The 22,851-nt window shown below is 52.3% G+C and overlaps 1 protein-coding gene across 1 annotated transcript in view; it reads left to right on the top strand.

Moving 5' to 3' along the window:
- VPS8 (VPS8 subunit of CORVET complex) overlaps positions 1–22,851 on the top strand; it is a 1,789,524-nt gene that overhangs the window by 333,822 nt on the left and 1,432,851 nt on the right. Inside the window, exon 11 of the mRNA XM_085648738.1 lies at positions 18,573–18,632. Within this exon, the coding sequence (XP_085504864.1) occupies positions 18,573–18,632 (60 nt within the window). The remainder of the gene's footprint in view (positions 1–18,572; positions 18,633–22,851) is intronic.

Genomic DNA, 22,851 nt, shown 5'->3' with positions numbered 1-22,851 from the left:
CTTTTAAATTATTGGTTCTTAGCTGTGGGGGCTGTGGAGATTTAGGGTCTTATCATCGAAGGTGCAAGAAGAGCATTGTTTCCGTCACTGACGATGGCTTAGCTGATAACTGAAAAGGAGGCCTCCGTTGACTCAAAGGCATTTAGAGAATTTGGGGCGCTGTTGGGACTACACGCCATGAAGGAATTATTAAGCGTGGGCATAGTACCCGAGACCTTCCGGTTTGGTAATTGGAAAACGTCCCATAAGACTTAGGCTGCGGGACCGGGGTGTCTGCTTTTTAAACAGTTTTCTAGATGCTGTCCTGCCCCCTCATCAGACTGCCCTGCCCCAGGAGGATGGCCTGTGAACCCCACTGTGGGGGATCAGCAGTAGAATGGGGCCTTGTTTCTGTAGGCGCTTTAGACAACCTGATTATTCTGTGGTTCCACGGAATCCCCATCGATGCCGAACTTGTGTAGACACCCAATTGACACAGCAGCCCTGAATTCCTGCAAGTAAAAGGTTTTGGACCCCCAATGTTGTTAGGTAGTCTTCTCTGATCTGATACATTTTTAGGGAAAGGGGGTATGTGGATACTGGTCATCTTTATCATCGTAGGTGAAATACTGGGGGTTAAGTCGCTGGGATAATTTTTTATTTTTTTTGTTGAAAAATCTGTTTATTGTTTTGCAAATTTTACAGCTTACAGACAGGCATCAGACATCAATTAACATCGACCATACCACAAAGTAGTAGGCAAGAACATATGAGCAGTACCGTGAAACAGGAGGACCTCCCTCCCGACATTCAATGGTGTCAGTGACCAAGTGGTGGTAATACGAACCACGATACGATACACAGCATCATGTTTTGGTAGGATAGGCCCAGTGGTATAGAGCACAGAGTCTACGCAGTATCTTCAGGATACATGTGGGTACAGATAATAAAAGAGAACATAAAGAAGGGCAGAACGTCAAGAACCCCCAGTAACCAAGAGCAGAGTCCGACATGCAAACGTGTATCCCGCATTATTTACCCAGCGCTTCCGCCCCCCCCCCGCCCGCATCTCCCAGGTGAGCAGCCCCACACAGGAAGCCCAGTATTGCCCACCCTGAGTATCAGGTATTACACAGCTGACTACGTGGCGGGTAATGAACCTCATAAACCTACTCGGCAATCTCCGGGAACACACCTCCCCCATGAACAGGATGTCTCTCCGCCGTGTCCCCCTCAATCCGTGTCAAGGCCTGCAAGAGACCTTCCCATTGTGTCGTGATAGGTGTCTTCCGAAGTCCCAGAGTTTCCTCTCTCAGGAGAGCTATGCCTTCCGCCTTGGCCCATGCCTGGAGCGAATACCACCATGCCCGTTTGTGCGGCGGATCCGGTGCCTTCCAGCGCTTAGTGAGTAGCCGTTTAGCCACCACCAACCCCAAGTCGAGGAAGCGGGAGGTAACTTTCGTGGCTGGCGTTCTGCGAAAGAGGTGTAGCAGGTAAACGGGCCACTCAAATGGTATGGTACGGCCTGTGCATATATCACAGCATGTGTACTAGCCCAGCTCCTAAACCTGCGCAGCGGGGGCAAGCCGTGTCTGTGCGATGGAAGTATCTATTAATCATTTTGGGTGTGAGGTACGCCCTGTGAAGTATAAACAGCTATATCTGGCGGAACAGCATGTTGCGGGGTATGCGTGTTGGGCTCTGTAGTATCTTACCCCATTCTCTATCGTCCAGTGGCCTCGCTAGGTCTGTCTCCCATTTGCGGCGGAGCGGTTCTAGGCTGATCGCTGCGTGTGTTCGTCGGGAGGCCGCAAACCACCGTATCAAGTGCCTACCCCTCCCCATCACGTCTAGATACTGTATAGTGAGGTGTTGGCCTGGTTCCACCTTCATGTCCCCCCATCTAGCGGTCAATGTCTCAATCGGAGAACGGTGTCTGAGGAATTGCCCAGGTGGCAGGCCCTCCTCATCGACTAGGGATTCATACGTCATGAGGGTGCCGTCCTGATAGAGGTCGCCCAGGGTCTGTATGTCTGCTGCGTTCCACTCTGGCAGCTCAGAAGTGGTGAGCGCCCCCAGCCGCTAGGGGAGCCCTCCAAGGGTATGGCCGGAGCATAAAGAACCAGGGTTCTAGTAAGGCAGAGACTGCAACGGTAGCATTTGTAGGCCACTACCATGAGGAGTGGTATTGGTGTTGAGGCTTTTGTGACGGGGTGCAAGAGTTTGGTAATGTCAGCTAGAGATAGGGGAGGTGCTGTTGTTGCAGTGTCATCGAGGCCTCTGCCTGCTAGCCAGCGGGCTATCCATTGTAGCTGCACTGCCAGATAATAATGTTCAAAGCACGGTGAAGCCAGGCCTCCCTGGTCGGTGTGCAAGTATAGCTTGGGCAAAGTCATCCTATGCCGCGCATTACCCCAGATGAAATCCCATAGCGACTGCGTAAGTGTGGTGAAGAAGGCCGCCGGGATATATATTGGCAGATTGGCAAAATAGTACAGGAGACTGGGGAGTATCACCATCTTGGATAAGGCTACCCTGCCGGTGACTGTGAGTGGAAGCGTGCTCCAAAAATCGCATCTGGGACTTAATCGCCGTCACAGCCCTGAACCAAATTGCCCTCAATGAGATCTGCCGCCTGGCGATATATCTGGACTCCTAAGTATCGGAAAGTTTCCGCTTTCCACTGCACACGCACACCATCCAGGATATAGCCTGGGTCCCGGATATCCCCGCCAAACACATAAAGACAGGACTTAGTGGCATTCACCTAAGTCCAGAGAGAGCGGCGAAGTCGAGCAGTATGCGCTCTAGAGTGACCGGGATATTACTGACATAACTGACGAACACCTGGAGGTCATCCGCGTACAGTGACACCTGATGTGTCGCGTCTCCTAGGGGGATGCTGTCTCCGAGTGTCGTACGTAGTGTCGCGGCTAGGGGCTCCATTGCCAACGCAAACAGGAGGGGCGAGAGCGGGCACCCCTGCCTGGTGCCCCTGCAAGTTGGTATTGCGGCAGAGATGTAGGGCCCAGTTTTCACCCTCACTGTAGGATTCTTGTACAGGAGTGCGACCATCTGGAGAAACGCTAGGCTCAGTTCGTATCGCATCAGCACCGCTTCGAGGTAGCCCCACTCCAGTCAAAGGCTTTTTCAAGGTCCAGTACGAGACAACCCGTCGTAGGCCACCTCTGCACACTATCCGATGCCACCCTGAAGAACCGCCGCAGGTTCAGTGAGGTACTACGCTTAGGTACAAAGCCGTTCTGGTCGCTGTGCACCAATTGAGGCACTACCGGCGCCAGGCGCTCCGCCAACACCTTGGCAAATATTTTATAATCCACGTTAAGTAGAGCCAGGGGTCGGCATGATCCTAGACTCATGGGGTCCCTGTTTGGTTTAAGCAGGGACACCGAGTAGGCCTCGCGCATTGAAGGGGGCAGAACGCGCTCCTCGAGAGCTGTGGAATAAAGAGTGGGCAATTTCAGCACTAGGGACTCCATGTAGGCCTTATAGTATTCAGCCGGGAGGCCATCCAGACCCGGCGCCTTCCCAGTGGCCATGAAGCTGATCGCCTCTCCAATCTCCTCCAAGGTAAGGGGGCCGCCAAGCGACTCCAGGTGTTCTTCGGGGACCGTGGGTAGGCGGGCAGCTTCCAGGAAACCGTCCAGCTCGGGCCCAGAGCAGCGCCCCGCGGAGCGGTATAATTGCGTATAGTGGTCGGACATCACCTGGTGTATTTCGCGCTGCGTGTATACCAGTGGGCCCTCGGGCGTGCATATGGCCCCAATCGGAGCATGGGCGTTTTCTTGCTTGAGTAGCCAAGCCAGCAAGCGACCTGACCTGTCGGCTGTGGCATGTGTGCGTGCCATTTGAACCGTGTAATTGTGGCAACGCAGATGCTCCAGAAGGTCTGCATGCTGCACCCGAAGACTCGCCAGATGCGTGGAGTGGCGACCTCTGCCATCGCCATCCCGTTCATATTTGAGTACTTGCGATTCGAGGCGAGTCAGTGACCACGCCAAGTGTTTGCGTATGTTCCACGTTGCACCAAGGCAGTGGCCCCTGATAGCCGTTTTATGGGCATCCCACTCCACCAGCGCGCTGCTCGCCTTCCCGTCATTCAGTTCAAAATACTCCAGGATAGCCCCCCCCAGTGATGCACAAAATTCCGGATGTTCTAACGCAGTTGGTTAAAGACGCCATGTGGGTACAGGGGGGCGACCAGGGTCCCAGTTCAGCCGCAGCTTCAGGGCATTGTGATCTGAATGGGTACGCCCCAAATACTCAGCATCTTCAATCAGCGGGGACAGTGCTTGGGAGTCCACCACCCTGTCCAATCGCACGTGAAGGTCGTGTACTGCGGAGTAGTAAGAGTATATACGGGCGTCAGGATGTAGGCAACGCCACACATCTAGCAACGCCCAGTGCGAAAGCCATCCGGCGAGGGCCCGCGCATTCGAACCAACCTGTGTGGTTCGGAGAGGTAGAAAGGACCTGTCCAGGTGTATATCCAGTACCAAATTGAAATCCCCGCCCAGTAACCACGGAAGTCCAGCATAAGGGGCTAATGACGTGGACAGTTGTGCCAGGAATGAGGGTTGGTCAGTGTTCGGAGCGTAAATGGAGCCCAAGAGTATTTGCTGACCATTTAGCGTTCCACGAGCCAGAGTGTACCTGCCTGCAGGATCTATCACTGTGTCGGTACATATGAACGGGGTACCCGCCCGCACCCAGATCAGTGTGCCCCGTGCATGTGTTGAATATGTTGTGCCATATAATTGGCCTCTCCAGCGTTTGCGTAACCTGTCTAGCTCCGGCAGGGTCATATGTGTTTCCTGTTGGAGGGCAATGGTAGCGGAGTGTCTCCGAAGGTATGCAAAGATGGAGTAACGACGCGAGGGTGTGTACATGCCACGCATGTTCCACATAATTATATCAATGTGCGCCATCTTGGGCGAGCCAGTGTAATGGGGGCGCCGGGGCTAGGGTGGGCCCAGGCGGCGCGAGGGACAGGGTCAGGCAACATCATGCCGAAGTGCTGCAACAAAAAACACAACTGATGAACCAAGAACAGTGTAACATCTGGGGCAGACATTGCGTGATGTCCGTCCAAACTTCTATAACTATGAAGTGGCGAAAACTCGATCATTGGAGTGCCTGTGAGGGTGTGCGTGCCAGCTGTGTTGTGCTGTAGCCTTCCCCCTTGCTCCTGCATATGATGTGTGTCAACAGTGTAAGCTCCGGTGTCATCATGTGGGGCCAACGGACTGTGAGTCCGGTTGGTGGGCTAGGGAAATGCAACGCCCCTCAAGTTCACCCCCTCCCCCCTGACTCCATGAGATGATGCGTGTGACCCGACCGGCGACAGGCGGGTCACCGCTGCACCGACACCAGGAAGGTCAGTGCCGTTAGTACAATAGGTCCACCCCTACTCCCAACCATAGTTAAGACACAGCAGGGACTGACAATGGTCTACTTGCGTGAGCTGTCCATGATGGTGACCATCACAAGAAGGTTCGTTCAGATAAGATCATCAGCAGTTTGTGGAGTCCCCACCGGTAGTGTAAGATCATCTGAAGCGATGGTGGAGGGCGAGGAAGAGCCGCTGGGCACCAGAGTGGTCTGTATACAGGAGTCCAAGCTTTCCTGCATGTGGGGAGCCGAGGGTGGTGACCGCTTCTAGGGCTTCCAATCTCTCCCTACGCATACTTTCTGGGGTTGGGGCGTTGGTCCCAGGCAGGGTGAGCCTCATGGCCCCGCGGCGTCGACGACGTCGGGTTCTTCCACCTGTTGTGGCGCCACTCTCTGAGTTCACAGGCCGCACGCCCGACCATAGCCCTGACTCTTCACGGTCTCTATAGTTGAGTAGCTTAAAGAGGAATGGCCGTGGTCTGGCTCCCGGCTGAGGTTTCTGTGCAGGGATGCGGTGGGCTCTCTCAACCACAAACTGCTGCGACAAGAGACCTTGAGGCATAAGATCGTGAAGCCACCGTTCCATGAATTGCTCCGGATGTCTACCTTCCTCACCTTCCGGCAGGCCCACCACCCGGACGTTGTTGCGGCGGGAGCGACCCTCCGCAACATCCGCTTTGTCTTCCAGCTCATGAACACGATCCATTAGGTCTTGCAGCGCTGCAGTGTGGCTTTGTGTGATAGGCTGCAGCTCCTTAATGTTTGGCCCTGCACAGTGACTTTATCAGCCAGCTTACGATGGTCAGTGTGTAGGAGGGTGAAGTCCGAGGTGATCTTATCAATTTGGGATTCCAGGGAGGTTCTGGTGTGTTCCAGCGCGGCACCTATCCTTTCCATCGCTGCAAGGACAGAGTCCATTTTAGCTGCTAGGGCCGTGGGCGTGGGTTCCGGCGTGCCACCAGTACTCGGGGTCGAAGGGTCCAAAGCATTCCCGCGTAGGGTCTCCTGCTGCATTTTAGCTCTCATACGACCCATCACGAGTTGCTGCGCCGTGGGCATTCGCAGGTGGACACCAGCCGAGGCGGTATAACAGCGAGGGGGTTGCTGACAGAGGAAGCTGCTCCCGTGGTAGGCGCTCGTGAGAGTGGTCCGGTGAGGCAAAGCGCAGCGGCTGCACCCCGATGACTGCGGCCAGCACCTAGCTGATGACCCGTTTGGGCTTTAGGTAGATTCTGATTTCAGTTGTTCGGCGCGGGTGTGACAGCCGGCCACGCCGAACGTGAGGCCAGGACGCGTGACCGGTTGGCCACACAGTAGTATGCCAGTTCCGTTGATGCGTAGGTCCTCGGGAGCTGCCGCCCGCGCTGACAGCCGTTACGCTGGTGATTGGGCCCCAAGTGTACAGTCCACCAGGTGTCTGTTATCGCTGACGCGCGCCGAGAACAACCGCTCTCCGCTCCAATTGTATTCCACAGGGGCTTCCGCTATGTAGTCGAGCTCAACTCGGGCGCGGTACCGGGGTGTCACACGTCCGTGTACCTGATGATACGGGGGCGACCATCAGGGGTGGCAGTCGTCGAGTCACAGCAGGACCGTCCCAGCGGGAACCCCCAGGCAGCACTTCGCAGGTGCGGCTGACCGCTGCGCTCACCAAGGGCCGCCACCTCTAACACCACAGTCCGGCATGGGGTGGCCTACCTCTTCCTCAGCCTCTCCAGAAGTTCCGTGGAGTATGCCCGGTCCCCGCAGTCCCGCCACATCAGAGACATACGTCCACCGCAGGCGCAGCACGCCGGGTATGCATTCCCCTTGTTAGAATAGGGTCAGCCACTAGACCGCTAACAAAAATGGCGCTGGGTGGATGGCGCGTTCCTCGGCCGTTCCGTGACTGTCTCACCAAGCGGTGAAGTGAGTAATCTTTTTTAGTGTGCAAGTAAGCGGGCAGAACAGTTTATTTGTATTAAAATGGCAATTCTCAACTATTAAAACCTGTGTCACTAGCCTGGAAAAGTGATGCCAAGCGTCGCGCTAAACAGCCTGCCCTCTGTCAACAGGGAAGCAGAGCGGCAGAGCAACAGCTAAGTATGAATTCCGGTAGAGTGTCCTGCAATCTGCACCCTCCGTTTACCTTGCTAAACGTCTCTGATAGTAGCGCTGCGCGCTTGCATTCCCCTTGTTAAAATAGGGCCAGCCACTAGACCGCTAACAAAGTTAAGTGCATTCAAATATGCTATGCAGATGCGAAAAGAGCACTAACAATTCCCCTAGAGCACACTCCACACGCAAACTAGGGGCTTCTATGGCATTCTTAGAAAATATACCCATAGATGATATCTGCAAAGCTGCAACAGGGTCTACACCTCACACATTCACAAAACACTATTGTGTAGATGTGTTAGCAAGACAGCAAGCTAGTGTGGGCCTAGCAGTTTTACAAACACTATTTCAGACAACTGCAACAGCTACAGGTTAGCTATTGCTTTGGGAGAGAACTGCTTTATAATCTATGCACAGCACGTGATCTACAGCTCACATGCCTCCCACGGAAAATGCTACTTACCCAGTATGCATCTTTTCTTGGCATGTAGAGCTGTAGAGTCACATGCGCCCACCTGCCTCCCCAGTACCTATACCTGTTGCAGTTACATCTTACTTAGATACATATATACATGGACATCTCTTATTACTCTTACTGACGCCATTTTCACCCTCTACGGCAAACAATCTAACCATGGAATCGATGCCCATGCACACTATCACTGAAAGGAGGAGTCACCTACCTTGTGACTGGGAAAGATTTCTTCAAACAAAAACAAAGTGCAAACACCTGGACCCAACACTAGATGGAGGGCTATGCACAGCATGTGACTCTACAGCTCTGCATGCCAAGAACAGGTGCATACTGGGTAAGTAGCATTTTCCTTCCATAATGGGGGATCCATGACAATTTTTGTAATTTGGATAAATACAACTCAAATGACATTTTGTAGTTCGGCTTGGCTAATCATAGTGGTATTTGTACGTGATGCACTCTTACAAATTAGGTACTAGGAGCTTAGCACTAACAATATTTGCATCAAACAGTTCGACTGAACATTTCAATAAAAACAAGATAAAATGCATATGTAGTATTACAACATGGGGCACATATGGGATGTGTTAAAATAGCATCTGTACAACCTCAGTTTTTCACACAATACAGTTTGCAATAAACAATCAATGTAACATCACGTAATACTACAGTTCAGTATTGGATGACAGAAAAAATTACTGCATTCTCAGCATGTTATCCTCTCGCATAGAGAAGACTAGCGTGGAACACGTTCCTAATTGAGCTGGATAGTCTGCCAATAGTCGCTCATAGACAAAGGTGGTAATTATGGAAACCATATTGTAAAAACTCAGGAATTGCCAGCCCCTCTTGGCCAGAGAAAAGATTCGCCCAATTTCCTGGGTCCAATTTGTCCCTACGTCCGATTTACACCCTGTTACGCCCATTATCCAAGTTAGGTGTACCTCCCACACTCCGTCCAGATACTAACAGTGTTAAGAAACCGCTTAGCACTGGTAAATCGTTAAACTAAAAAACTATGAGAATGAGATATCGACTCCGTCCTATCAGGATAGTTATATCACAAAAATCAATGTCCTGGGAGTTGTCAAGGGTAGCTTTACCTTAGCTAGCGTACTCCGCCATCAAACAAAGCTGACTTCCGCTGGAACTTCTCCAATGCCGCCCTACGACTGATTAAGTTAGGATATATAAAATAGGTAATATGCCAGACTCTGTCAGTGGCACACGTGCTTAGGTTATCTTTTAACGCTTCTCCCTACTTAACCATATGGGAAATGCTTTGTACTATGTTTTAGATGTGGATGTTGTCTCCTACCCTCTGTGATGGCTGCCTCAGCACGGGCCTCTGCCTCGGGGATTCAGCAGAAGTTCTAATCGATTGCGGTGTCTGCCCACCTTTCTTGTTGTGCAATCGTGAATCCGTCCAGGCGGGGTCTCCTTTATTCGGCTGCAGTTGGGTATGAGGTCCCAGTCTCTCCTGGCTGGCTTGCCAAAATGTTACTTGATTCAGAAATCTTTTAAAAAACAGAGGACAAGAGGCGTTTGGCAAAACAGGAACAGTTTGTTTAATTAAACATTACGGCCGGGAGAGCAGTTACAGGCATAAGACCTGAGGACTGTCTCAATTTGCATAGGTGTCCTTCTTTTATGCAAAACATGGTGAGTTATAAAAGTTTCCGGCGTACAAAGTATGGTGAGGTAGGTTGGTTGCTACCTTTGAAGTCCTAAATTAATTGTCTAATGGTTACCACAGGTAGAGCTCAACCTCGCGTGGTCACAATGTGGCCAGTGGATACGTGTCCTGATGTCTGCCATGGGGAGCGCATGATCACTGCGTGTGCTAGTTCCTGATTGGCTATGTGTTCTGAACTCATGTGTAATCTGACATTTTATGGCATTTTTAGGAGCACGCGTATCCTCGCCAGCCATGTGTGCTTTATTGGAGCAATCTTCCTTGACCATTGTAATTTTGCTGCGCCTATCCGTGGGATTGATCAAGAGTTTCCTGCCTAAGTGTTTGCCTGCCAGCTTCGCACCCTCCCACCTGTGACTTATCAATCAGAAATCCCAAGCCTAGGTCTCAGGTCCTTGTTGACTAAAAATTTTGAGAGTTGAGGTTTATGTGGAGTGATTCTGTTAATAAGGGCGAGATTTCATCTATCTGAAAGAAACACGTTAGTTAGATTCCTCACCTTAGAATATCCCCAGGCGTCAGGCTGGATCCGGAAAGATTTTTGTAGCAATACACCTTGCGCGTCGCTAGGCGTCGTCTGCGGCTCCGCGTCCGTCGTTGGCGTCGTGCGCTGGAATGACGTTGTCGGAGTACTTAGACGCAGCCCTCGCGCGCTGACGTCAGTTCTTTTTTTTTTCCGCGCCAGTAAGCGCCGATCCGGGAAGAGCTTACGCCTAGTCACTTTTTGACTAACTTTTTGACCTCTTTTGGTTACTCGACTCGACATCTGGTGTCGGTAGGATGCCTGGATTCAAGCATTGTGACGCCTGTCACCGACTGATGTCGGTAACGGATCACCATCGCCGGTGCCTGTACTGCCTGGGGGCCGACCATGACGCGGAGTCGTGCCCCGACTGTCAGGCCTTGACGTCGAAGGCTAGGCGGGAGCGGTCCCGTAAACTACTCGAGCTTCGTCACTCGGCTCCGCGTCGCTCTCGCTCTCGGTCCCGGTCCAGGAGGAGGTCCAAGGACCGTTCGCGGAGCCGCAGCCATCGACATCGCTCGTCGGGATCTTCGGGTAAGTCCCATCACTCCAAACACTCTAAGAAGTCCAAGCGGCGTCCTCGCTCTTCGGACTCCCCTCGCCGGTCGTGCGACCCGGCCGAAGGTCCGGGTGTGTTAGAAAAACACTCCCACACCGGAAGGGTGGTGGTGTTCTCCCAGACATACACTGTGGTAGCTTGGCTCGAGTGGTCAGGGGTCAGGCACCGTGCTAAGCATACGCCATACCCACACAATAACCATGCGTGCATCCGTTCCAAAAACGACACTACACCTTAAAAATTATACTGAAAATATATCTCTTTATCTTCTTTTCTCTTAGTTGCTGATTACATAAATAATAATACAATCACAGTAGACAAGGCTTTTCCTGTGGAAGGGTAAGTCAAATAAATAATACTTCAACGATTCAATAAATAAGGTCGATCATAAATAATCAAGGCATAAATATAAGTGCATTACATAAAAGGCAATTAAATATTACGAGGCAATAAATACTGTGAGGCAATAAATAGGATGAATACAATAAATACAGTGCTCTCAATAAATAATAAAAGCCAACAGTGACACTTGAAAATCAGTTCACATTCCTGAGGTACTATGGGATGATTTGGCCCAATCCCAGCTTGTAGAGTTTTGGATGACCTGAGGGGTGTAATACCTGGCCTGGACAAGGCTGAGGCCTAAACTGAGGTAGATCAAGGGGGAATCTAGAGATCTGGCTCTCCCACACTACACAACCCCTCTGTATTAGTCTCAGCTCACCCCTGGCACTATCAAGCTGGTTCCAGCACCTCTCTAGCCTCTAGGATGGTCTCTTAGGGCTTCACAGGGCCTTAGGCGCCCTCTATTCCACTTACTGCCCTTTTTATGAAGTTCCGACGCCGCTGGAGTCGTGTCGACGCCGGGAGGCGGTTCCGGTTCGATGTCGTCGGGCAGTCTTGGCTCGATGCGACTTCGGGCGGCTCCGGTTCGATGACGTCGGGCGGCCTTGGCTCGATGTCGACTTCCGGCGACTCCGGGGTGCGATCTCCACTCCCGACCTCCGGTGCTCCTTTCCTCAGGTTCCGGCGACTCCGGAGTGCGACCTCCACTCCCGACCTCCGGCACGATTCTCTTCAGGTTCCGGCGACTCCGGAGTGCGATCTCCACTCCCGACCTCCGGCACGCTTCACCCCGGTCTCCGGCGACTCCGGAGGGCGGACTTCACTCCCCCGTCGACGCCGCACACTCGACCTCAGGTGACTTCCTCCGCGACCTCTGGTGTCCCCACGACCTCCGTCGGCGCCCTCTCTCGACCTCTGGCGGCTCCGGGTACGACGTCTGCTTTCCAGTCAGCGCCGCTTCTCCACCTCGGGCTCCAGGTCTCCAGGCTTCTCGACGTCGGACTTCAGGAAGTTACCAGTAACCAGGTCAGGAACTTGCTGTTCTTTACTTTTAAGGCCTGTTCCGGCTGTCCAGGTCCTTAAGATGGTTTTTCTGGCTTTCTCCCACACAGGGCTCCAGGCTGGGCTCAGTCAGCAGGGGCTAGTATCAAGGGTGGGTTTCTGGACCCCACTCCAGGCACAAGTTTCCACCCCTGTTCCCTCACTCCTTCCTCCTTCAGTTCTGTGCTCCTCTCTCTTCACCAGTCAGGTGCCAACTGCCTACTCCAACTGCCAACTCTGAGCTGGCTTCCCAACATTCTAAACCTGCCTCACTCTGTCACAGGGTTCTAGAATGTTCTGGAAGGTACTAGTAGGTTCCAGTGATGTCACAGGTGACAATGGGTGGCCACCATTTTGTGTTTCAGGCCCTCAGACAGAAGTTCCAGGGGTAGGGAAAATGGCTCCCTGACCCTGCATCAACACTAAAAAGTCTGGTGGTTCCCAAAAAGGAAAAATACTAACAGGGTTTGAGGCAAAAGTGGGACAAAATAAATAATGATGAGGAGGGACCACCCAACGGGCTGACAGGTCTAACAGGGTGGTTCCACCCCCGTGGCTCCGTCGGAGCCGCAGGAGCCGCGCTCATCCCCATACCCTCCGGTCCCTGGGTATGACGCGACTCCGGCGGAGGTCAGTGCCTTCCTCTCGGCCATGAGGAATCTGGCTCCGCCGTCGATGCCTGCCGGCGCACCTTCGGGCCCCGCAGGGTTGACTGGGTGACCTCGCGTGCCGGCGGCTCCGGCGCCGTCGAGGGCTCCGGCCCCGACGCCGCAGGTCCCCGAGGGATCCAGGCCTGGATCTCTGCCGGCGCCGGTCGACCTCACGATGCCTCCTCCGCACCGGTTCCGCCCCCGACGCCGTCCCCGCACGGCGTCGAGCCTCAGTTTAGCCCTATTCTGGATCCGGCGCCGTTACGGCGCCGTCCGACGCCGTTACCGGCGCTGATGGGTGACCGCTTCATCCACCGTCTGGCTCCGATCATTCCTCCTGTCTACCAGGAATCGGATGATGAGGGCGACTGGGAGGGGTCTCAGGACCCTCTGGCCGAACAGGCCCAATTGTCTCAGGACTGGGCACAGGAATTGGGGGACGCCAGCGGTTTGGATACCTCTCCAGACGCTGGATTCATCTCTCCTCCGACTGTGGCCTCGGAGGAAGGTGCAGCCTTTTCTGTGGTGCTGCGCAAGGCGGCCCAAGCCCTAGGGCTCGAGTTGCCTGCTGTGGCTGTGAGGACTAACGTCCTCACCGAGGTCCTTCAACCGACAGCAAGCTCCCCAGAGCCTCTGCTGCAGTTTAATGAGGCCCTCTTTGACGTTCTCCAGGGCACTTGGTCCAAGCCCTCCACAGTCCCTCCTGTGGACAGGAACGTTGCCCGGTGCCACCGCCCTGCTCCGGGCGACCCCACATTCCTCTCCCACCACCCCACCCCCGAGAGCCTGGTTATCCAGGCCTCAACCTCCCAATCCTCCTTCCCGTCCGCTCCTCCGGATAGGGAATCCAAGAGTTTGGAGCAGTTTGGCAAGAAACTGTTCTCGTCCCTGAGTTTGGGACAGCGGTCTTTAAATACCGCTTGCCTTTTGGATCGTTATTCCCACTCGCTGTGGGATACGGTGGAGGACGTGCTGCCCTTGTGCCTGGAGGAGGCCCGGGAGCGACTCACCCAAGCACTTGCTAACGGGCGAGATGCAGCACGGCACGCCATTAGATGTGGACTAGACACCACAGACTCGTTGGGTCGGGCGATTTCCACCACGGTGGCGCTTCGGCGTCACGCCTGGCTGAGGTCCACGTCGTTTTCAGGGGATGTTCAAAGCTCCCTCATGGACATGCCCTTCGATGGCACTCGCCTTTTTGGCGAGAAGGCGGACAGTGCGCTGGCCCGGTTCAAAGACTCTCGGGCCACAGCCAAGTCCTTGGGTCTTTCGGCCCCGCGGCCGCAAACTTCCACCTCTTTCGTGGCCAAGGAAGGGGCGCTTCCTCACGTCCGTCCAGCCACCAGCCGCAGAACCAACCTGCACGCGGTCGCGGATGTGGTTTCCGCCGAGGCGGTTCTGGAGGACAACGTGCCGGTCAGTCCACATCCACCCCGGCAGCATCCGCCTCAAAGCCCTCCTAGTCCGAGCTTTCAGGCCCATTCAACGCCAGTGGGGGGCAGAGTTCGCCATCACCTGCTCCACTGGCGCTCCATCACTTCGGACAGGTGGGTGCTGCAAATCGTCCGTAGGGGCTACTCCCTCCCCTTCGAGACAACCCCTCCAGCCATGCCACCGCAGAACCACCGTATGTCGGGGGGATCATTTGCATCTTCTCCGGGAGGAGGTTTCGGCCCTCTTGGCCAAAGAGGCCGTCGAGCGCGTTCCTGGTCCAGAAGTAGGTCGTGGTTGCTATTCCCACTACTTTCTGGTTCCCAAGAAGGGCAAAGGGGGCCTACGCCCGATCTTGGATCTCAGAAGCGTGCACGCCTTCCTCCAGAAGGAACGGTTCAAGATGCTAACTTTGGCTCAGGTTCTTGCTGCCCTAGACCCTGGAGACTGGATGGTAGCGTTGGACTTGCAGGACGCTTATTTCCACATCCCCGTCCTGCCGGCCCACCGGCGCTACCTGCGGTTCACGGTGGGTCAGGAGCACTTTCAGTTCACCATGCTCCCCTTCGGCCTCACCAGTGCCCCTCGTGTGTTCACGAAAGTGATGGCGGTGGTCGCAGCTCATCTGCGCAGATCAGGGGTCCCAGTCTTCCCCTATCTCGACGACTGGCTGTTGAAGGCGGGCTCGCCCCAGCAGGTCGTCTCCCACCTCCAGACTACGGCAGACCTCCATTCGCTGGGGTTCTCCATCAATGTGGTGAAGTCGCACCGGAGTCCCTCCCAAACGCTCCTTTTCATAGGGGCGGTTCTCGATTCGGCGCAGTTCCGGGTCTATCCGCCGGTACAGCGGGTCCTGGACATTCGAGCCCTGATTCCCATCTTCCGGCCTCTGTCCTGGATTTCGGTCAGGTTGGTGCTGCGGCTTCTGGGGCTGATGGCCTCCTGCATCCTGTTAGTACCTCACGCCAGATGGTGTATGCGGGCTCTGCAGTGGGACCTGAAGTTTCAGTGGGCCCAGCATCGAGGCAACCTGTCCGACCACGTCTTGATCTCGGAGGGCACTGCGAAACAGCTGCAGTGGGGGCTCACGAATCGCGATTGGGTCAGCGGCAGATCCCTCTCCCTTCCCCAACCGGAGCACGTGGTGGTGACGGATGCGTCCCTCCTGGGATGGGGGGGCCATATGGGAGAGGCGGAGATCAGAGGACTCTGGTCTCCGGCGGAGACTCGGCTCCATATCAATCTTTTGGAGCTGAGGGCGATCCGACTTGCACTGAAAGCCTTCCTTCCCTCTGTCCGGGGAAGTGTCGTGCAGGTGTTCACAGACAACACCACCGCCATGTGGTATTGCAACAAACAGGGCGGGGTGGGGTCGTGGACCCTTTGTCAGGAGGCCCTGCGCCTCTGGACATGGCTGGAACACCAGGGCATCACCCTAGTGGTTTAACATCTGGCAGGCTCTCTGAACGCCAGAGCGGACGAACTCAGCCGCCGGTGCATGATGGATCACGAATGGCGTCTGAACTCGGACGTGGCGCAAGGTCTCTTTCTGCAGTGGGGAGAGCCTTGGTTAGATCTATTCGCCACCGAAGAGAACGCGCAATGTCAGCAGTTCTGCGCGTTGGAGTTTCCAAGGCGGCACTCGCTCGGAGACGCTTTTCGTCGCGAATGGAGTTGCGGTCTGTTGTACGCCTTTCCGCCTATACCACTTCTGCCCAGAGTGCTGCAGAAGATCAGGCGCGACAGGCCCCAAGTCATCTTGGTGGCTCCGGATTGGGCACGAAGGTACTGGTATCCCGAGCTACTCAGTATGTCCATCGATCCCCCGCTACGACTGCCTCTTCCGGAGGATCTTCTGTCGCAGCAGTAGGGGACGGTCCTCCACCCGAACCTGTCCAGCCTCCAACTACATGCGTGGAGATTGAGCAGCGGCAGTTGATGCCGTTTGACTTGCCTCCTGAAGTCTGTGCTGTCATTCTGACAGCCAGGCATCCCTCCACAAAGACGGTATACGCCTGCCGGTAGAACAAATTTGTGGCATGGTGCACAGCAAAGGCTGTGGATCCCCTTTCTGCCCCTCTTTCTGAGGTTATCCTCTTTCTTCTTTCTTTGGCCCAGCAGGGCTCTGCTCTGGGCACCTTGAAAGGTTATCTTGCTGCTATCTCTGCCTTCCTACGGCTTCCTGATCAGCCTTCTCTTTTCAAGTCCCCTGTTGTTTCACGCTTTCTCAAGGGCATTACTCATATGTACCCTCCTGTTCCTTTCGTAATGCCTCAGTGGGACTTGAACCTTGTTCTCACTTTTCTGATGTGCGCTCCCTTTGAGCCCCTTCATAACTGTCCCCTCCGTCTTTTGACTTTGAAGACTGCTTTCTTGGTGGCAATCACCTCCGCTAGGCGGGTGGGTGAGCTCCTAGCTTTGTCCTCTAAGACTCCCTTCCTTTCAGTTCATCCGGACAAAGTTGTCCTCCGGACACGTCCTTCTTTCCTGCCTAATGTCGTGACTCCCTTTCACATCGGGCAATCTGTCACGCTGCCCACCTTCTTTCCGCCTCCACATCCTTCAAAAGATGAAGAGAGGCTCCACCGTCTGGAACCAAAACGTGCGCTATCCTTTTATTTGGACCGCGCAAGACAGTTCCGGGTGGACGACCAACTTTTTGTTGGATACGTAGGGGCTAAGAAGGGTAAAGCTGTACACAAGCGGACCATCTCTCGGTGGGTCGTGTTGTGTATTAAGACCTGCTATTCTTTGGCGAAAAAGGTTCCTCCTGTTGGGTTACGGGCCCATTCTACTCGGGCCACAGCGGCCACGACTGCACTGGGACGGGGAGTCCCCTTGCAAGACATCTGTCAGGCGGTGACGTGGGCTTCGTTGCACACGTTTGCGAGACACTACTGCCTGGACAGCCAAGTCCGGAGGGATGGCCACTTTGGCCGTTCTGTTCTCCAGGACTTTCTGGTGTGATCTTGGTTCGCAGACCCACCACCGGGGTTGGTATTGCTGGGGTATCTATTCTAAGGTGAGGAATCTAACTAACGTGTTTCTTTCAGATGAACAAGTTACTTACCTTCGGTAACGATGTATCTGTAAGAATCATTAGTTAGTTAGATTCCTCACCAACCCACCCAGCCTCCCCGTTCTGCGGACCAACATCTAGGGTTAAGGTTCTCCCTTTCAGGGCCCTAGATTTTTTGGCACCAGTGTCGGTCTCTTGCATGGCTCAGCGTCCCTGGCGCGGAAAACTATGTACAAGAACTGACGTCAGCGCGCTAGGGCGGCGTCTAAGTACTCCGACGACGTCATTCCGGCGCACGACGCCAACGACAGACGCGGAGCCACAGACGACGTCTAGCGACGCGCAAGGGGTTTTGCTACAAAAATCTTTCCGGATCCAGCCTGACGCCTGGGGATATTCTAAGGTGAGGAATCTAACTAACTAATGTTTCTTACAGATACATCGTTCCCGAAGGTAAGTAACTTGTTCTTCTCGATTAATGCATCGATTTCCATAATAACCGCTCTAGTTCAGAGCAAAATCTATTGATTCCTTGAGGGCACCTTAATAAATTTGGGGTAAAATGCTGTAAGGTGGCAAAGCCAAAACTTGGAATGCTGTACGTAAAGATTGGAATACAATAGGGCAAGCTTAAAAAATACTTTAAAAGATTTTACCCATGTCTTGCGGGGTCATACTACCCTTTGGACAGGCTTTTGGGTATGTATATTTTTAAAAAACGTTTTTGCTGGTATTTTGATAAATTGGTTATGTTGTATGTTTTCATTTTATTCTATATATATTTTGCACTTGAAGCTAGGTTTTCTTGTCATTTGTGTACTTGTTCTAAATACCTATCACTAAACTAACCTTGTTTAACTAAATTAAACTTGTTATAGTTAAATTAAACTTACCTAAATGTGCACTGTATTGACTGCAATGCTATATTTTGTCACTATAAAGAAAGAAAAATAAATACTGTGTTATCATACAATCTGGTCAATGCGGGCTGCTGCTTCTTGCCACAGCTAAGTTTATGGTGGACTGTTTTGGCAAATAAGATCGCGATTCCTGTTTGGCACTCCAGTCTAACAACATAGGTACTTTTAGTTTGCAGACATACTACTAGATAGCAATGCTGTGAAAAATAATTTCTGACTTCTGAACCATCCCAGCTGATGTCTAATTGTTATTATTTTGTTGCTGGACTCAAGGGTGAAGTTAACTCTGGGAATTTCAATTGAAGAATTACTTACCAATGTTCTTTCTAAAATTTTGAAGTTATTTGATTTTTTTAAATAAAAATCTAGCACATTGATTTGAAAAAAGTAGCAAAATGTGTGATTTCCTATATTTACTACAGATTCTTGTCATTGGATTGAAACCATCTCTGAAAGTTTGGATGACGTTTCCTTACGGACGCGTAAGTAAATAACCACTGAGCGCCTCAATCAGTTGTTCTCCTTATTTTGAATGCTAGAGAAACTCCTGAGACACTTCACCACCAGCATGCTTGGCCTTAAGGGAGACCAATTTCTGGAACGAAACAATAAAACAATAACTGTCATATCAATTGAAAAAGAATACCTCTACATAATTAAAGTAAATAAAGAATTAGAAGTGTGTATAATGATGTTTACTTGGCTAATTAAATGTAACACAAAAAGTATATATATATTTTTTAAAAGCATTGGTTTAATACTTCACAAAATGGTTTCTTTTTGATAGGGACTTGTAACCAGAAATTCCTTACCTTTTGACTATTCCCACATGCTCCCCACAGGATCCTGAAAATCTTTAACAGTAGTCTTGAGATCCGGCAGGTGACACCGATGGTTCCACCTCAACGTCTATCCATGGCACATATGACGTGCTCAGGCTTATATAGACAACTACTTATGCGTGCTGACTTTAGTTCCTTTCTTTCTGTGACAAAAGACACGGATCTGGAACTACCCCTCGTCTCTTTTGAGACCTTTATTTTGGCTTTCAAAACATTTTCAGTGTGCAAGTGACTAAGTCACTTACAAAATATACAGGGTATAAGCCAGGTGGAGAATGCCGCATTCAGATGTCTTTTACTGACCCACATTTGGTTTACCTGTGGTCTGACCATTGCTCTGACTCTAAGGCCTGCTGTAACTGTGCCTTGATACACCCAAAGACTGACCAGAATCGAAAAGCGAACCTCTTCACTGTGAAAGACTGCAAGACGTCACAACACAACAGGTAGAGGTTAAAGGCCCAGTCACTTTCCCATTCCCGAGGCCAGTCCTACAAAAGATCGTTTTTGCAATCTAAATCTTCAGGTAAGTCCAGCAAAAAAAACAAGAAGTCCAAATGGAACTCTGCCCCATCCTGTAATTCTCGATCTCCTGATGTGCAAGGGTTTTATTGTATCTTGAGGTCTGTTCCAGAGGCCTTTCCACTTTGGGGTCAATTGCAACTCTTGTTCCTCATCAGCTGTGGGGCCCTAGCCTATGCCTCGACAAATTGAGGAGTTCCGCGAAGCCATGCTGCAGCTCTTTGTTACATTACCGTGCCTGCAAGCCCAGAGGAGCTGTACCTACTGTGATTTTCCGATTTGCTCGTCCTTGGCCTCTGGATTTGTTTCAAACATCGGAACCGGATTCCTTTCTGGCACCGATGCCAGCGCTACCGACTCTAGACAACAATGACCAACCCATAGTGCTGTCTGACGCCATGACAGTACAACCCCGACCCAGGCTTCGAATGGGTTTGAATCCACTAAAGCCGTTTAGCCAACCTTCTTACTATGATACAGTGCCTTTGCCCTCCAGCAGAGCTCAGGTCCTATATGAATTGTTTGGCACATACTTGGACAGTGTGTGTTCATCAACCTATGAGGTTAATGAACTTGCCAAACCCTATCAGGACAACTGGTGTGAGGACTTCTAGGATGCCAGTGGATTGATTTTGCCTCCAGGCCCTGCAACAGAAGAAAGCGCCTCCTTCACCATGGTTGTTCTGAAGGCGGCAGAGAACTTAGGGCCTGATTACGATGACGCTGGGACCGCCACCGACAGCCCGTCAGTGGCGGTCCCACCACCATCGTAATAGTGTTTACTGGGTGTGTACTGGCCACCACATTAGGATGGCGGGCGGATGGTCGGGGTCTGAAAGACCGTCTGACACTAAAATGACGGGCTCGAGGAGCCTAATGAACCGCCTGTAATGCCTACAATGGTGGCGGTGCCTGCTCAGGCACTGCAGTAGGCTTTACAAGGTCACTTTCCGCTGGCCATCTCGTTGCGTTTAATCCGCCATGAGAAGGCTGCCGGAAAGTTTTTTTGGGGGGCCCCTGGCAGACCCTCCTTCAATCCTGGCCCTCTGACATAGGCCCTGGGGGGCACCTGTGGTTCCCCCAACATAACCTCGGACCATATGGCAGGTACATATAGTGCAGGGGTATGCAAAAAGTGTATTTTTGTACTGCGGCGTGTGCTGCAGCACATGCCGCAATACAAAAAATACACTTTTGCAGTTGCACTGTAATACCAATGGCGGGACCGCCGACAGCAAGTCGGGCGGTCCTTTCTCCGATATGAGGGCAGTCGCAAAGGACCCTCAGCATTTATATTGCTCGTACCAGAGGCAACCGGGTGGACGCCATCAAAATGAGGCCTTTAGATCAGCTTCTAACGGGTTGTGCTTCAGCCATCAATCGCGAGTTCTGAGCCCTCTTCTTCCCTGTTACTGAAACGCTCTTGAGAACCTTGCCCAAATCCAAATCAGTGTCCTTTGTCAATCGGATGGTTGCCAGGTTCAGTTGACTATCACCAGGGGATCTGAATTGCCTCAACCAGCACCCCAGAGCCTTGTGGTACAGGTCTATGCCCTCAAAATCTAACCAATTGTGTTCCCAACTACTCACTCTGACAGCGAGTCGAAACAAATAAAGATATTTGGAGAAGGATATTTTCTTCCACAAGCTTGTTTCTATAAACACCAGCTGCCTCATGGGCTGCTTCTCTTATGCTTAATAGGACTCAGTGGCTCAGTTTCTCTCATGTTCACAGATGAAGCCTATGCTATCCCTTCACAGGCTATGCTATTCCTTCATAGGCTATGCAGAACAGCCGTGATGCGGCAATGTTCACAATCCGGTACAGACTGAACACAACCGACTCGCTTGGGAGAGCCATAGTTACCAGTGTGGCCCCTTGGGGGGGATGCCTGACTGCGTTCCCCTGGATATTCTAGGTATGTTCAAGCAAGTCTTTTGGGCATGCCATTTGATGGTTCCTGTCTTTTTGGGGGCAGAACAGATTTGGCTGTGGAGCGCTTCAAAGATAGCAGGGTCACGGTGCACTCCCTTGGCCTTTCTGACCCCCCACAATAGCGGTATCATCAGTTTCGCCTCCTATGTGGGCACTGTACAGGCTTTCAGTGTCACCAGCAGCTCCAGCCGGTGCAGCACTCCTCCAGTCTTGTTGTGAACTCAGCACTCACTGACCACGTGAACAACGAGGGCAGTGTGCAACCAAGTCTCCCGCTCCCCCCAGCTGCTGCAGCCACCAAACCTCTATAGCATGCCCTTGTTGGGAAACAGCCACCCTGTTCGAGGTAAGATCCAGTTTTTTCTGCCAAGGTGTCACGTGATAACTTTAGACAAGTGGGTCCTACAAATTGTCACAGGGTTACTCCCTACCATTCTTTGAGACCACCTGTCTTTGCTGCAGCAGGTAGTGCACACAGGACTCCTTCGCAGATGCTCCCTTTCATCGGAGCAATTCTGGAAACATTGCAGTGTTTTGCCTTTCCTCCGTAGCAGAGATTCCTGGACATTTGGGCTACAATACTAGTGTTTCAATTTCTGCCCTGGATTCTATTGAGGACGACTATTAGATTGCTGGGACTGATGGCCTCATACATCCTGCTGGTCACACATGCTAGTTGGCATATGCAGACTCTGAAATGGGATCTGAAGTCACGGCGGCAATAAGACCTGGGGGATCTTTTCTCCAAAGTCCATATTTCAATGAAGACTGCAAAAGATGTGCAGTGATGTCTGCGTGACTGCGATTGGGTCAGCTGCAGACCTCTCTCCCTACCCAACCCATCGCCAACAGACTGGTGCATCACTTCTTGCCAGAGTGCCGTCGGAAGAGGCTCGGCTCCATATCAACACGTTGGATTTGAGAGCTGTCTGATTGATGTTGAAAGCCTTCCTGCCACTCATCAAAGAAGCATGGTTCAGGTGTTCAAGGACAACACCACCACCACCATGTGGTACTCCAACAACTAGGTTAGGCTAGGGTTGTGGATCCTATGCGAGGGGGCCCCATGTGTCTAGACGTGTCTGTAACTCCAGGGTATTTTCCTGTTGGTGTAGCAGCTGGCGGGTTCTTTGAACACCAGGACAGACAAACTCAATCATCAATGCCTAGCAGACTGCGAATGGCTGTTGCACCGAGAGTGTGGTAAAGGTCTCTTCTGCAGATCAGGGGAATCATGGCTTGATATGTTTGTCATGGGCAAGACTTTACACTGTAAGCATTTCTGCCTTTTCGAGTATCCAAACCGGCACTCACTTTGAGGTGGCATTACGCTTGGAGTGGAACTCTGGTCTTCTCAACGCCTTCCCTCTGATACTACTCTTGGCCCGTGTTCTGAAGATC

Source organism: Triturus cristatus, chromosome 3_2, assembly GCF_964204655.1.
Source record: "Triturus cristatus chromosome 3_2, aTriCri1.1, whole genome shotgun sequence".
Taxonomy (NCBI): domain Eukaryota; kingdom Metazoa; phylum Chordata; class Amphibia; order Caudata; family Salamandridae; genus Triturus; species Triturus cristatus.
This window is presented reverse-complemented; position numbering and strand designations above follow the sequence as displayed.